The sequence below is a fragment of the Solanum pennellii genome, chromosome 11 (assembly GCF_001406875.1).
Source record: "Solanum pennellii chromosome 11, SPENNV200".
Classification (NCBI taxonomy): domain Eukaryota; kingdom Viridiplantae; phylum Streptophyta; class Magnoliopsida; order Solanales; family Solanaceae; genus Solanum; species Solanum pennellii.
The window spans coordinates 1,559,946-1,575,088 of NC_028647.1; the positions used below are offsets into that span (position 1 = coordinate 1,559,946).

A 15,143-nucleotide genomic window follows, 5' to 3' on the forward strand; every position below is an offset into this window, starting at 1 on the left:
ATGAATTCAAAATTAATTAAACTGATATTTTTTTATAAAAAAAAAAAAGAAATTTCAACTCAAAGATAGTCTTGTTATATTATATTATATCTCATAATTCAATGCTTATCTAAGTTAAGCAAATCGTTTTCATATTTTTCTAATATAACTACCCTCATTATTGGAAGGAAACAATATACTATATGATCTTTCAATATTGTTTTGGTACAATAACAATTCTAAAATATGATTGAACAAGTTGAAATATAAAAATAGAAATTTATATAAAAAAAAAAAAGTATAATAAAAAGGAAGAAAATGGGACCTATCTGACGTGTTATCTACACTACCGCAAGTGGGTCCATGATGCTGATGCACACTTGTACCTAACGTTGCTATCGAAAAATATCTCTAACACACTTAATATTTACGTCAAATTAATAAATACAATAATTCTTTTTATATAAAATACTAATATAAATACCACATGTCAAATAATAATTTGTTCGTATGAATTTATTAAATTGAATATCATATCAATTTTATTACATAGTAGGATTAAATTAGCTTTACACAACAATGGTGTGATCGTGTTTTCATCTTATTTTTCTTATTATTTATTATTTAATAGTTATCTTTTATCTTATATTCTATTATTTTAAAATATTTTATATATATTTTTATTATAAATTATTATTCAAATGATATGACATTATATAATATAAAAAATGGTTTAATTTAATGTAAAAATAAATTAATTAACATAGTATGATGTAATACGATATAATATTTACTCTTTCATATTACATGATTTTGATATTAAAAAGTTATTTTAATTTATAAAAATTAAGAAAAAATTATTATATTTTTATTCCTTTTATCATAGTGTTAAATAATTATGAATTAAAATACACTTCTAATTAAATTTTTTGCGATAATATATCATAAACATAATTATAAAAGATAAGTAAATACTTAGCTATAAAGTATTAATTTCTTCACTAAACTCATAAGTCCAATCACTTCGCCGTTGATCAGAAAACTCACGCTCTTTCTCTCTCCAGTTCGTTCATGGCTATCGCCAGCGCTTTCTGCACTTCTCTCCGATCAGCGATCTCCGACGCCGATTCCGGCGTGTACTCTCCTAGTCTACCTCAATTTGCTGCCGCCAAGTTGCACTCCTCTGCCGCCTTTCACACATTTTCCAATGCCGTTGTCGCCGTTTCTAGCCGGAGAAGGTAACTGTAAACTTGAACGCATTTCTTGTTTCCTGATATATGATTTAGTTTAAACTGTAAGGTGTTTCTCTGTGTTTATAAGAGAATAAGGTAAATTAAGTTTGAAGATTTTGTGTAAAGGTTTGAGCTACTTATTCGAATCGTATTTACCTGAGAAGCAAGTTTTGGTGAATTAAACGTACGTATAGAATCTCTTCGCTAGTAAATTGAGGGAGAACTGAAATTGGCACTTAATTTGGTTTCTAAGAAATCATCCGACTGTTTAATTTTTGGCAGCTAGACTCTGGAGTAGCAAATGAATAATCTTTTTTTCTTTTTGATAAGTGAAACTGTAGTAGTTAATGATTTCCAGTTATCTAAGTAATTAAATATACGTTTGATTGGTTATCTGAAAAATTTGAGCTGTTTTGTAGGTACAATGTTTCGTGCACTCTTGATGGTGTTGATAGTTTGTCACCAGTATTAGTGAGTTTTGTATCTCTTTTATAGCTAGTTTACCTTGAATAATCATATTTTTATGCGTCAAAATGATTGCTTGAAAGTCTCGATTTTACCTATAGGCTATAAATAAGTACGTGAATCCTGTTTTCTGCATCTTTTCTCATTCGAGTATTAATTTTGTGCATTTTTTAATCTCACTAATTTATCTAATTTTATCTTTGAATTTGATTGGTTTTCATATACTGTTACTGAAATAGTTGAAGTACTTTCTGTCTCATGGATCGTCTTGGGAAGCTCTTAAAGCAGTCGGGAATTTATCCTAGGCTACAAGGAGCTAGCAAATTCAGGAATTTTAGTTCTTTGCTTGACTGCGTTGTTGAGGCTATTAATTAATAAAAATCAAATGAACATGTCCGAATCTTCTATTTATCTCATAAATCACATTTTGAGTTTGAGATACTTGTGAGAATAAAAACAAAAACATGGTTGATGCATTTCCAGTGTGATGATGCATCTGGGGAAAAAGGGGAAGAGTTGTGTTAGGTGGTGGTTGTTTGACATTTGCTTGCATTTGTCAAAATGCACTGCTTTCCGAAGTTGCATCTTGGCAGCTGAAGATAAGTAACATCCATTTTAACACGGAAACTGCTGCTTTTTATCATGGTGTTGGGTGAAACAATTGAATGCTCAGTTAAATACTACAATGGACTAATGGCTGATGGAGGATAGAAGAAGTGGAGAAACAAGAGCGAGCCATTCTTCTATAGAAGATTAAAAAGATACTAAACTACAAGGTTTAAGCTGACAATGGCTTTGAGTTTCTTTTTTTTTCTGTATACCAATACCATAATTTAGTGATTTCTTGTAAACTTGCAGCAAGTGTTAGTGACATCACCATTTGTTGGAAATATAATCATATCACGGGGTGTGAAATGGTATCATTATTTTCCTTATTGGATAAATTCCTTAAGAAGTGTTGGCAAAAATTAAATGCTATTTATAGTTTTACTGAATATTCATAATCATGAACGCGGAAAAAATAGAAATGCGGAGATTTGAAAATTTCCTTTTTCTCCAATCATTAGCATCTTCCTTTTATACTTTCTGATATTTTGCTAGATCATCATGGTGATTATATAATTTCCTTTCAGAAAGACGAACAGGGATCTGTTTCTATTCCTTTGCCAATTGTTCAGATAATTCAGGATCCTGAATGCGATGCAACCACTGTGGAAATTAGCTTTGGTGATCGGCTAGGTCTTCTCATTGACACGGTAAATTCTTTGAACCACCATTCTTAGCTTGGTATGCCAATGTACACATGCATGTTTCTTGTTTGCTTCCATATAAATGGAATTTTGTGAAGGTTCTTCTCCATCTGATGTCGAATTTTGAAAGACGGGGAAGAGATATAAGATATACAACCATCGGAATCTGGACTTCCTTGTCATAACCATTTCTACTTGTACATTAGTTGAGGATGTTATATACAAAGACCGGAACCGGGTCTTCCTTGTTGACATAGCCATTTCTGCTTGTAACATTCGTTGTTTGTCGGATTCCATATCGTCCTGTTGATAATACTCTGTGATAGTCCTAGAGATATCATTTTCCATTGAGATACTCTCCTGACTGATAAACACTTAAATGGACCTACATCACTATATATATATATTTTTAAAAACAATTGATTGTAGTCACCCCCCCCCCCTTAGGTTTCTGATTTTTGTTGTTTACTGGCCACTGTCAGTTTTTAGCAGAAAGAGTTTATCACGATTATTAATATGTGCCTTATGCACTTTAACCACGAGAGATGATTTGTTGGATAACTATTTGGATGAGACTTGTCTGCTTGACTTTCACTATTGGTATACCCATACATTATTTTTGCAGACTATTTCCTTTTCCAGGGTCTAGTGCTTTTAATTTTGCTGTCTTGACTTCTCCTCAAGTATACATAGCCAACTAGTTGATCTTGTATGTCTTGCAGATGAAGGCACTCAAAGACTTGGGCTTGGATGTTGTGAAAGGAGTTGTTACGACCCAGGATTCAGTGAAAAAGACAAAGTTTCTTATTACACGATTGTAAGTGTGTTGATTAACTTTTACTCCATTGAATATGTGCATTGGAATGTTAATACATGGAATTAGATTTTCTGAATATTTGTAGTAGTTTGTGATTTATATTCTTTCATTCATATTATTTATTAGAAAAGATGTTTGCTAATCATTCTGGCTATGTCATTTTCTTCACACTTCTGCACATTTTGAGCATTAATCAGTATGGTCTGCAATGCAAGTTATCTGATGGAAAGTATTTTGCATATTATTCTTTAAATTCTTTATCTACTTGCTCTGATACTGTTTGATGCTGAATCTTCTCTATAGTTTTTGAGAATATATGGGAATTGTCGAAGATAATGCAAGTCAAATTAGCCGAATTTGAGCAATGATGTTGGATTATATGTTGCATATTTCAAGGTTGCATAGTTGAAACCCTAACCTAGATGGAACAAGGGGTGGGTATGCCTGTAAAATGATTTACCCTGTAGCATGTATGTCCTGTTGTGAAATGATACAGAAATGGTGGACGTCCAATAGCATGCTGTGATGACTACGTGTAACTTTCTCCAATTGTGTTCATCTTCATATCTATTTTCTATGAGAAAGACATGCGGTGTTACTCCATAACTTCCCTCTATCTCCAGTTAATGATATCCCTCCATGTCTGTCTTTTGGCATATGCCATTACATTTTCAGCTTAGATGCCATTGATTGTTGCTCTCCAGGGATACCGGGCGCAAAGTTGAAGATCCTGATTTATTGGAGAACATTCGTTTGACCATAATCCAAAACCTTATCAAGTATCATCCAGTATGTTTCCTGAACTTCCCTTGTATAATCTCTAGAAACATCTTGAACCTATACATGCCATCCTGATTGATCTATCCTGTGATAGAGTAATTCTTCATGTTTTCATGATCCTTAGTTTGCTATTGCAACCCTTAAAGTAGAATATTTTATGTTTATCAGGAGTCCAGCGAGCGGCTTGCCATGGGTGAGGCTTTTGGAATAAAAGCACCAGAAAAGAAGGTGAAACATTCAGATAATTTAGTTGTTTCCTCTCTTCATCCCAGGGCCTCTATGTCAATACAACAATTATGCCTCAATCATAAGCTAGTAGAGTCGGATGTATGAAATTTGTTCGGACCTCTTTCGACATCTACATGCTTACAAAATTTCAAGTATTTTACAGCTATTGTTGATATAGATGTATTGATGTTATCAAACTGTTTGTTCGTGAACTGCTGCTGCTGCTACTACTACTATAACTATAATTATCATTATTTATGTATTTATATATTTTAAAAATATTATTATTCCTTTGGTGGAGGGAGCCATAATAAACAATTTTGCCACTTCCCTGTTACCCTTCACATGCATGTGTTCTGCTTTAGGTTCTATGGTTTGGATGAATGAAGGAGATGCTACCATATCATTCTCACTATCTTCTAGAGTTCATGATAACTGTTGTTACCCATTTGAGGCAAATAAAATAAACAATCTTTCACTTGCCTATGCCCCGTCAAGTGCATGTGATCTGCTTTTGGTTCTATGGTTTGATTGAATGAAGGAGATTCATCATTCTCACTATCTTCTAGACTTCATGATAGCTGCTCTTTCCCTTTTGAAGTCAAATAACTCTTTTGCACTTGAAAAGGGTGTGCATATTGATAAGCTTTGGGCTGTTGACAAATTTAAATGTCTGTTAATAGAAATAGATATTGGAAGGTGGAAAAGCAACGGGCGATGTGAAGGTTGTGAAAAGTTGAAAATATTTTTGTGGTGTCTTGGGAACACTTCAGTTTTATCTTATCATCTGTTGGTTTTAGTTATGGTGCTATTTAGGTGGCTTCCCATGAAATCTGGTCACACTATACCAGTAGTCGTCATAGTTGTCATTTCACTGTGAGCTTTTAAATCTGCTTGCATATTATTTGAGGGAAAGCTATGACTACATATGGGTACTCTACCTTCCATTCAATTTGCTAGTTGTCCTTGCGATATCTTTATGATTGTCAATACTTAAATAGTGGGCATATGTTATAATTATTACTTCCTTGGGGAAATGCTTGCTACTCCACCTATATCTTCTCTTATTTCTCCTCAACCTTTTTGAGTGTGCCTAATGAACTTGTGCATTGCTCCATGGCAGCCGGATGTTGATATCGCGACTCATATACATGTTAAGGATGATGGACCTAAGAGGAGGTAGCATCTTATGGCAGCTGTTTTCATATGGCTCACAATTACCCACTTCTTGATTAGTTTAATGTTGATGAGCAATTGAAATTGGTGATGCGACACATACTGACATGCCTGTTTTTTGGTTATTTCAGTATGCTGTATGTTGAAACAGCTGATCGATCTGGTTTGCTGATGGAAGTCATCAAAATAATGGCCGATATTAACATTCATGTTGAATCAGCAGAGATTGATACAGAAGTAAGTTTCTTTTGTTCCCCGGTCGTGCAGATGTGCATCTTACATTCGCTCTCCCAAAGAAGAAGTGTATCTTACATTCTTCCATGTTAGTTTCCTTCTCTTAGTTTGCCCTCAACTTCACTTTTGAAAATGTATAGGGTCTAATTGCAAAGGACAAGTTCTATGTCAGTTACGGTGGAGCAGCATTAACTCGTTCTATGTCTCAGGTAACATATAGTTGTGAAGTGGTTCCTAACTCTTCCCTATCACCGCGTTGTCCTCTTTTGCTATCTCTAACTCCATCTTTGAACTCGCAGGTGCTTGTAAACTGCCTGCGCTATTACCTTAGGAGGCCTGAAACAGACGATGAGAGTTACTAGCCAGCGCCCATCCTTGTATGTACACTATATGTATAAACCTTGTTTGCCAATCAATGCAAGGGCTTGAGTCATCTCAGTTGTCATGTAACATATTATGTCTGAGTCGTAATTTATGTTATGCATTTGTCACTCTCCTTTCTCGTCATGAATAAACTAAACAAACTGACAGGACTACTAATGTCATGAAAATGTGCACAATTTCTTCCTATTGTCCTTCTATCGAATGTAAAAAACACTAGTGGGATCAGAAGACATGACAAATTGTAACTTTTTGTTTCTTACTAGTTCGATCATATACGTGGGAAGATTCGTGAAAAGTTGAATTATCATTTTATCCTTCTACTATATTAATAAATGAGTACATTGACATTGCTTTTAATCGTATCATAGTATGAATGACTACACTTTTAGAAGTGGGTACAAATTAAATGGCGGCATCGATCTGATGCAATCGAAACTTCTTAGTGCACGACAGCACGAGCGGTTGTTGTCGTTATCATCACATTATTTTCTTTTGCTTAACAATTACCTGTGCCTGAAAAGTAAAAAGCCACTTCATATGGCATGTTTACAAGAATGTTGATCATAACTCGTATCATATTGTATTATTAAATTCATTATCGTGTAATGGTGGAAAGTGTTGTTATCTGTAACGACAAATTTGATGTGATTGTATTATTGCCTTTTTTCCCCTCATCTAGTTCTTTATTTTAATTATTTTATCCTACTTTTTTTTTTTATAAAAGACCAGCATTACAATGTAAAAAAGCCCTCCATATTAATGCAGTAAATCAAAATAATGACTTTAATAAAATCAAATTGTTTTCTAACATCATTACCATGTCCTAAACATGATGGATAATGGTGGAATTGTATCCACCTAAACCATTAAAGAGTTGTTAGTACTGATGATCATCCAATCCACTACCAGAAGTTCAGAAAAACGAAGTTGGTCTCCTTAGATATGATAAAATATTTGAATAATTTGTTGAGAGACACATAGCATATCATATTCCTTGGAGAATATCTTTTAATATGAATTTACAATAATTTAAAAGTTTTTGTGAACAATCCAATAATTTAGATATGAAACTATAAAACTAACTATACTAATTTAGGATTCAACCTGTTGGGATATGCACAAGTTTGGTGACAATGTCCATCATGTAGCATTATCAATTGTTTATCATTTTCTTTTGCCTTTTGGAGTTAGTGAGTTGTGAAAATGTGGTTATATTATATTCATCTGTCTTTTAATTCAAGAAAAAAATATTTCCTTTTCCTGGGGATCTTATTTTAAAATCATCACCTTTTGCCATTATCTTTCAAGAAGACAAAATCAGAAACATGGCAAAGCACTAATCCTCCATATCTTAATTCACAAGCAAAGCCTTTGCTTGTGAAACACAACATTGTCCTTAAAGAATTACTCCCTTTCCGTTCATTTTTACTTGTCCAATATTGACTTAGTACTCACCCCTTACGGAACAATAAATAAAATGACAATTTTACTATATCACCATTTGAATATAATAAATTTAACGACTATAGATAATAAGAGTGTAGGTATTAAGTGATAAATTATCTCTTCATTTTTCAAACCGGACATCTATTTTTATTACAGTAAACAAAGGAGTATTAGTCCTATAAAAAGAAACTTTTCTCTATCCCAGCCTTGGTAGACATAGTTACCTTGTACACATTGTTGATGGGGTGATAGGTATCTCGTGGAATTAGTTGAGGTGCGCAAAAACTGACCCGACGTTTTCTTAAAGTTAAAGTTCAATATATATTTCTCAATAGTAGGCCAAATTTTTTGAATAGAATCTTTCTCTAGGTTTCAATATTCCTTGCTACTATATATTTTATGTGTTTATTCACAAGGTTTGAAAATTGAAACCATAGTCTATATAAAGTTTCCAGCTTTTTCATTCTTGAATATTGAAAAATGATTCCTTCACAAATGATAGTTTTTCTAGTTATTTTTCTTCAAAGCTATATAAGCCTAGCATATGATCCTAATCCAGTTAATGATTACTGCATTCCCAGAACAGAGTTTTCTTCAATCTTCCTTTCTTGCAAGAATACATCACTTGTCACAGTCGATGATTTTATCTATTCGGGGATTAAAGATCCCGGAAACTATAAGCATACTGGATTTTCATCCATTCCAGTAAGCTCCACTGTCTTTCCTGGACTTAACACATTAGGGATGTCATTTGTGCGCGCTGATTTTGACGTTGATGGTGTCAACGTGCCACATTTTCATCCGAGAGCAACAGAGACTGCATTCGTGCTCGAGGGGAAGATATATTCAGGGTTTGTTGATTCAGGAAACAGAGTATTTGCTAAGGTTCTTGAGAAAGGAGAAGTCATGGTGTTTCCAAAAGGTTTAGTTCACTTCCAGATGAATGTTGGCGATTCGCCAGCGACTATTTTGGGGAGCTTTAACAGCCAAAATCCTGGATTAGTGAAAATCCCATCTGCTGTTTTTGGAGCAGGAATTAAAGAGGAGCTCTTAATGAAGGCTTTTGGATTGAATGACAAGGAGATTGCTAAATTGAGGAAGAAGTTTGTTCCTCAATAGCAGTTGATTATAGGAAATATTTTGTATTCAGTAATGCAACTAAATTACCTTAGTTCCTAAAGATGCTGCATAGTTCTAAAGGTTGCAACTTGCAACATATAAGCATACTGATAATTGGTAGTAACTTTTTTTAGTGTGTGTGAGTTTTGTGGGGAGGGGTCTGAGATTCACGTTCGTATGTAGGTTAAAATGATTCTTCAAATCGATTAATATAAGGCCAAAATGATTAGAGGTGTTGGAGGACACGAATTATGGTAGAAGGTTAGTAGGTAGTAGCGTGTTATCTCACTATCCGTTCATAGTATTGCTCCTGTAGTTTCTTTTCCTTAGATTTTCGTTTTTTCTAGTACTTCATTATCATATTATTTTGATGTAGTTACTGCTCAGTATGCTTTTCACTTCCGTTACTTCTTGCTTTAGACTGTTTTTTCTTGAGCCGCGGGTCTATTGGAAACAGTCTCTGTACCTCTGAGACAGGGGTAAGGTCTGCACACACACTGTACCCTCCCCATCCTCCCCAGACCCCACTTTATGGGTATACACCAGGGAAGTTATTGTTGTCGATTAATTTAGGCCAAAACTATTCTACAAGATCCCCAGAAAAGAGTTAGAAATGTAGGCATTACATGCTGTTATAACATGATTTATCAAGTATTTTGTTGTCTTCCACTCAGATATAGTTCTGTTTTTTGGTCATAAACTTATCTACATCAGAATGGGAAAAAAGAAAGAGAAGAATCATTATTTCAAAAGAAAAAGGCAAAAAGGGTGAAAGCAAGCATGCTGCTATCATATTGATAGACACCATCATTTCATCAATGTTCAAGCTGTTAAAGTTTAAAGTTTCTTCCCCACAAGTGAAGAGATGATGAAATATTCATGAACTAGTAGTGTTCTTAAAGGCTCGTCTTAGGCATGCTTAAGCCCTGAACTAAGGTACAAAAAACAGGTTGTGTGCTTCGTCTTGCTTAAGTGCGTAGTTCTTTAGTGTTGGCACCAATGCTAAGGTGTAATAAACTTTGGAGTTTTTCTTCACTATTCGCCTTTGATAAAATTGAGACTAACATAGTATCTCACATTCAGAAGCATCAGTTGTTTACATAGGATACAACATTAAACACTCAGCACTGAAGTACAGTGATGAAAACATCAAGCAAGACTAAAATAGAAAGATAGCTTAACATTGAAAATAGGCCATCTCATCGATGACCTCCTAGCTATATCATTGTTACGTCTTACTAACTAGAGCATGACATTCAGCATTTCGTTCCAGGTATCAGGTACTCCAGGAAGGCACCAATGACTACAATCAGATTTATAGTCTCCTAAGTGCTGCTTACCTGTTTGGCTTACAAACTTACTATAGACAGAAGGATGTCCGTCTCTTCGAAGAGCTGTCATTGTTGTTATATCCTGGAAAGATACCGGAAAACTCATCCCTCGTAGCACCTCTTTTAGCACCAGCAGTGGTTCTGGTACATGCGGATGGCTAAAGAACTCCAGAGGCTCCCTCTGGTTGAAGCATTTCCATCCATTTTCCCTAAGGAGTCATAGTGAAAGATACGAGATTGAACATTCATAATTGAAACTTAACACACATAGTAGTATGATGCAACGTTGTGGCATTCGGAAAACACTTCAACTTTGAACTTCTCGTTTTACCCTTAGTGATATTGCCCTTATAGTCATAGAAATGTCATAACATGTTTAAAACCACAAGCTCTAAAGCAACCAAATTCTTTTTTTTTTCTTTGGTTCCGTCCTCAGCCAAATACCATATATGAAATGAAACGGAGGGAGTAATTAAGATGAGTACCTGTTATGTCGAGGTGACATGCTTCTGAAGAAAACTCGAGTTTTTCGAGGATCAAGATTCAAATCAACCCACTTAGCCCATGTCATTAGTCCTTTCTCATAGGCAACCATTGGGTTCATGTTTCTATAGAAACTGTTCCCTTCCATAATCAAGTCCCACCTGATGCCAGTGAAATGGTATAATTAGACTATGTCATGACCTCATACGATTTAACTCATAAAAAAACCGCTTTCATAGTTATAGTACTAGTTTTTCTAGTATATATTCAAGAATCACATGAAGAAAATGAAATTTATCTTACGAACTATATTTATCGGAGTGAGTCCACCAATGAGCTGAATCAAAAACAAGAACATCAGCTCCTCTCCAATACTTTGCATTCTCTTCAATCATGTCCAGATGCAATATTCTCTTGTTTTCTGGTCCTTTCTTCAGTTCCACCAAGAAAGGAGCCCAGCAGAACTCTATTGTTGTCTCGAAATCCTTTAGAACAACGGTCAACCATTATTACGTTTATCAGTTCCAAGGGTTTAACTTCTATACACTGTCCGTATAAAAAATATACTAAGATTATTGGACAGCTACAAGTAAAAACACTTACCATAGCATGGAAGGCCATAGTAGGACCAACATAAGTTACTGTTTTTCTAGCCATAGGGATAACAGATTGAACTAAGCAAACAAGAGATTCCCATTGATTCCTCATTATAGAATCACCAACAAGCATAATTCTCTTTTTCCTCATCCTTCCAAGAAATTCCAATGCATTAAACCTACATTCACCAAAGAAAGTTAGAACATCATGTAGATATTTTCCAACAATTCAACCAAATCGTACCCTCCGTTATACTTCGGGTCATTCATACTCTCACGATTCACAAACCATCTCGTATTCACCCTTACTTCGAGTAAAATATTCAAATTTAGTCCTATACTTTTGAATATTGGTTTGAAACTTCCTTCCATTATACTTCAGCAGAGGCAGAGGCAGAGCCAGGTAGGACAACCCAATTTTCTCACGACGGAAAATTTCACTATTTATGCATTGTTAAGATTAACTTTTAACTATAAATAACATGTTGACCCCTCCCCCCACCCCAACCCCTTTTTTTTCCCGATATTTTGAACTCCTTTAGTGAAAATGTTGTTTCGCCACCTAACTTCAGGTGGTAGCTCCGTTAGTGCCAAGAGCAAATACAAGAAAATTTGACAACAACAAAGGTAGTCCCAAAGTACAAGAAAAAAAGACAGTCCCCTACACAAAGCATCCCGTGTTTACACAAGAACCGAGAAAAGGCCACACCCCCAATCCCCAAAGAGTGCAATTCAGGTCACTGACTATATTTCAGTGCTCACATGTAGACAACTTTACCGTTGCTCCGAACTCCTTTCAATAGGCCAAAACATAAAGAAGATTAAAAATTAAAATATTTTTGCATGCAAGTAATTTCAACTAGTGGTTAATAAAGTGAGCTCACAACCATAAAGTCTCGATGATTTCTTTTCATATGTCCTAGCCTTAAAAGTGGGATGATACATGTTGACTATCTCAAGATGCACACAAGCTGATTCGAACATCACAGTTATTAAAAAGAACTCAAAATAAGAAATAGTAAAGAGTTTTAAGTACCTTGGAACTTCACAACCATGTGGCTTCCACCTCCATTTTTCATAATCAGAATCAGGTCTACCATTTTTGGTACAAGTAACAGCAGTACTAAGATAAGGACAAGTTGAGTCATAAAGAGGATAACTTTGATCAAAAACCCATTTCCCAGAAGTAAAATCACATCTCCTCATAGAAGAATGTTGGCTATGAAACATTGAAATTTCATCGTCTTTATCATCTAACCATGTAAGTTCCTCCAACTCATATTGTGATAAAATCCCATCAAACAAACTCAACATAAGAACAAAAAACAACAAAATGTGTAATAAAAATGAATTCTTTGCCATTAATTTTTGCTAAATTTTGAAGCAGAGTGAGTTAAACAGGGTTTTTGGATGCTCTTATCTATGGAGTTTTATTTTGAAAAAAGTTGAGACAAGATAAGTTCTATTTTCGCCATGACTGGCGGAGTAAATGGGTCCTATCGACATGTGGTAATCAACCTTTTTTTTTTTACTTTCACTATAGTCATTAATTATTTTTATGTCCGATTATCGTATTATTCGTTATTGATATAATTTATAAACATGTTATTAAGTTTGAGATATCTAAAATCTATCTCGTTCAACTTTGAGTATGTATAAATAAACGTATGCATTTTACAAGACATACAAATCAGATCGAGTGTATCTGATGTGAATTGTTATACAAGAAAAGTGTATCTACTTGTTTAATTTTTTTGCAAGTTTAAGAGTCTATTTGTATACACCAAGTAGAAAAACATAAATGTCAGTTAAAGTCAATTTAAAGATCATGTTAACGTATATACGCCTCTTTTTTGTTACTATCTTTTTATTCGACTTGTTTATTGTTATATTTGATTTTGATATTTATTAATTGAACGAAAAATATATCATAAAATTATTATTTTACCTTCACAAAATTAGAATAAAATTGGATACATACCGTCCTCTTCAAATTTCACTTATATGATTATATTGTTATTATGATCTTTGATTAATAATGATTTACCATTGTTTCTAGAGTAAGTAGGAGTGGTTAAGATGTCAACATTCAAATGATCAATGTTTATGTCCTAAAAAGACCATATATGAGTTGTAAAAAAATTTTAATTTATATTATGTATTCGTTTAAGAATATATTGAACATTTATGAATTAATTATTTAGTATTTAATAACATAAAATATTAAGTTTATAAAGTTTAAATTTTAACTTAGTTTCCATAATTATAATGTGCTCTACTTTTTTTTCTCTTATTCTTGTTAGGCAAACTTAACAAGAACATAATTACTAATATTAAAAATTCACATAGATGATATCGATTACATATTTGATTCGTGAACAAGTTATATTGAATTATAAAATGGAGATTATAATACAAAATTAGATAATAATGGGATTAAATCAGTTCATATTTTATCTCTACATTATTAACGAAAAGTATAACCTCTTAATTGTGTATTAGAGAATCCTTAGTATTAGAAATTCTTAACTAAAATGTGGAAATATTATAACAAAATTTTAATTGATAATTCATAATAAACGACAGAAAAAAAAATAGTTACACTAATAGTTGATCAATTAAAACATACAACTATAATTTATGAGCCATCATTATCTATTATAAGTGAAATTATTAACTAAAAAAAAAAAGTAACCTACCATATAATATATTAAAGTATATTATGTAAACATTAAGTTAAACCCTTATTATCATATTGGTCACTGTGAAAGGGCATAATTAAAAGGAAAAAAGAGCATTATTAGACCGTAATTTAGGGGTAATTGTTGACCACTTAATATTGTAATTGTTACTTAATATTGTAATTGTTACGTTAAAAAGTTTTAGTCTAGTGATAAATTGTTTTTTTATTTTTATTAGTAATCAGTTAAAGGTTTTGAAATCGAGCAAGTATAAAAACTTTTTATTGGTATGAAGATTTTAATTTTTCGATATAAATCTAAAATAATCGAACTTGAACATAATTAAAGAAAAAAACATTACTATTGCTTTGGATTCCTTTTTTTTTTTGGGCACTCATTGTCCTTCTTTTCCCTTTTTGCTTTTTTTAAACATAAAATATTCCATTTGGTCAAACAAAAAACTAATGGTGTATAACTTAATTTAAGTGAACAATTAAAGGTGTAAAAATCCTAAATTAATAGTACGTAAATTGATGTATAACTTATACTAACATTAAATCTTCAGAAACTAAAACAAAACAATAAAAGGTATTAAACACTTGTATAAATATTTTTTCTAATACATTATCAAATATTTCTTCGAGTGTCCTTTTAGGAACGAGCAAAGGATAAGAGTTAAGAAAAAAAGTAAGAAAATAAAAGAAGAACTAATAAATACAAGTAAAATTAGAACGATTGAATAACAGTGATACGATCGTAAATGAATATAACTTATTGGGATTATATCCATCTTGTATGCAGTGATCCAACCATTAGGGCAAACGATTATGTAGGTTATTTTAATTTAATAAAATATTTATAATTTAATTGTAATATTTTATTTCATAAGAAAATATATTGGATTCTTTCGTTTTAAAATTATCTTATATATATATATATATA

At 32.9% G+C, this 15,143-nt stretch overlaps 3 protein-coding genes across 3 annotated transcripts; 2 read left to right on the forward strand and 1 right to left on the reverse strand.

The window, feature by feature from the left end:
• The first annotated feature begins 1,028 nt into the window (after positions 1-1,028).
• LOC107005137 (ACT domain-containing protein ACR12) lies at positions 1,029-6,849 on the forward strand. Its single transcript, XM_015203636.1, has 10 exons — positions 1,029-1,217; positions 1,631-1,682; positions 2,810-2,932; positions 3,649-3,743; positions 4,448-4,532; positions 4,692-4,751; positions 5,875-5,930; positions 6,059-6,164; positions 6,302-6,370; positions 6,461-6,849. Exons 1-10 carry the CDS (start codon positions 1,051-1,053, stop codon positions 6,521-6,523), a joined length of 876 nt encoding a protein of 291 aa, XP_015059122.1. The 5' UTR covers positions 1,029-1,050; the 3' UTR covers positions 6,524-6,849.
• Positions 6,850-8,226: 1,377 nt separating this feature from the next.
• Positions 8,227-9,783, forward strand: LOC107004957 (germin-like protein subfamily 3 member 2). Its single transcript, XM_015203393.2, has one exon. The coding sequence runs from the start codon at positions 8,472-8,474 to the stop codon at positions 9,108-9,110; it is 639 nt and encodes a 212-aa protein (XP_015058879.1). The 5' UTR covers positions 8,227-8,471; the 3' UTR covers positions 9,111-9,783.
• A 340-nt stretch (positions 9,784-10,123) lies between these two features.
• On the reverse strand, positions 10,124-12,915 carry LOC107004956 (protein trichome birefringence-like 36). The gene is made up of 5 exons (XM_015203392.2): positions 12,557-12,915; positions 11,528-11,699; positions 11,228-11,409; positions 10,927-11,085; positions 10,124-10,650 (listed from the first exon to the last, which is right to left on the reverse strand). The coding sequence occupies exons 1-5, from the start codon at positions 12,880-12,882 to the stop codon at positions 10,353-10,355; spliced, it is 1,137 nt and encodes a 378-aa protein (XP_015058878.1). The 5' UTR covers positions 12,883-12,915; the 3' UTR covers positions 10,124-10,352.
• Between the last annotated feature and the right edge of the window lie 2,228 nt (positions 12,916-15,143).

Excerpts from the sequence above, each read along its gene's own strand:
- LOC107005137 (XM_015203636.1), top strand. The coding sequence starts at position 1,051 with ATGGCTATCGCCAGCGCTTTCTGCACTTCTCTCCGATCAGCGATCTCC. Across the intron at positions 2,933-3,648 it reads TAGGTCTTCTCATTGACACG|ATGAAGGCACTCAAAGACTT; the intron begins GTAAATTCTTTG and ends TATGTCTTGCAG. Across the intron at positions 3,744-4,447 it reads AAGTTTCTTATTACACGATT|GGATACCGGGCGCAAAGTTG; the intron begins GTAAGTGTGTTG and ends GTTGCTCTCCAG.
- LOC107004957 (XM_015203393.2), top strand. The coding sequence starts at position 8,472 with ATGATTCCTTCACAAATGATAGTTTTTCTAGTTATTTTTCTTCAAAGC.
- LOC107004956 (XM_015203392.2), bottom strand. The coding sequence starts at position 12,882 with ATGGCAAAGAATTCATTTTTATTACACATTTTGTTGTTTTTTGTTCTT. Across the intron at positions 11,410-11,527 it reads CTATGGCCTTCCATGCTATG|GATTTCGAGACAACAATAGA; the intron begins GTAAGTGTTTTT and ends GTTGTTCTAAAG. Across the intron at positions 10,651-10,926 it reads ATGTCACCTCGACATAACAG|GGAAAATGGATGGAAATGCT; the intron begins GTACTCATCTTA and ends ATGACTCCTTAG.